Source organism: Halyomorpha halys, unplaced genomic scaffold, assembly GCF_000696795.3.
Source record: "Halyomorpha halys isolate HHAL.00 unplaced genomic scaffold, Hhal_1.1 Scaffold1850.1, whole genome shotgun sequence".
NCBI lineage: Eukaryota > Metazoa > Arthropoda > Insecta > Hemiptera > Pentatomidae > Halyomorpha > Halyomorpha halys.
In genome coordinates, this window is record NW_027114305.1 from 44,995 (window position 1) to 45,691 (window position 697).

The 697-nt window shown below is 28.3% G+C and overlaps 1 protein-coding gene across 1 annotated transcript in view; it reads left to right on the forward strand.

Moving 5' to 3' along the window:
• The window catches only part of LOC106690738 (uncharacterized), an 11,528-nt gene extending 11,092 nt beyond the window's left edge, over window positions 1-436 (forward strand). Inside the window, exons 7-8 of the mRNA XM_067051505.1 lie at window positions 10-214; window positions 308-436. Of these exons, the coding sequence (XP_066907606.1) occupies window positions 10-214; window positions 308-436 (334 nt within the window). The remainder of the gene's footprint in view (window positions 1-9; window positions 215-307) is intronic.
• The last annotated feature ends 261 nt before the right edge of the window (window positions 437-697 follow it).

Below are 697 nucleotides of genomic sequence, written 5' to 3' on the forward strand. Positions count from 1 at the left end.
CTTTTACAGGTATGCCGAATCGGGTGATGTGTCAGAAGTAATGTTGATAGATTTGCAAACACTCAGATATGCTTCGTTATCCCTAGACCTTCTGTACTTCTTCACTAGCAGCCTCAGACCTGGAGTGCTGTCTTCACACTTCGAAGAATTATTGGAAACCTACCAAACCTCTCTTAATAAAGAGTTGGAGAAGTTGGCTCCAGCAGCACCACTGGTAAGATGATTTATAAGTTGTCCTTCGATTTGAAAATTTTTATTTTTAATTTTTTATGAAAAAATAAAAATATATATATATTTTTTATTGTAGGTATCCTTAAATGAAATTTATGATGAGCTTCAAGCTCACTCTTCGTTTGGTCTAATTATGGGCTTTCTGGTCTTGCCCGCTGTGACTGCATTACCGGAAAACGCTTTTAATATCGAAGAGGTAAATTAAGAAGATATGTAAACTTTTTTTTTATGATAATTATTATAATTTATTTGAAGATTGGGTTTAATAATAATCAGTAAGAGTATAGATAACATGAAATAAAAGTAAACTAAGGTATAACTAAAATTGATTTAAAATATGTGAAAGTCAATATAAAAATAAATAAAATAAAATGTATAAATAAACAAGAATTAAAAAGAATAACAAAAAATTAGAAAATTAATTAAAAAAATTTTATTTTCATTATTAATAAAAAGGACACCCAAT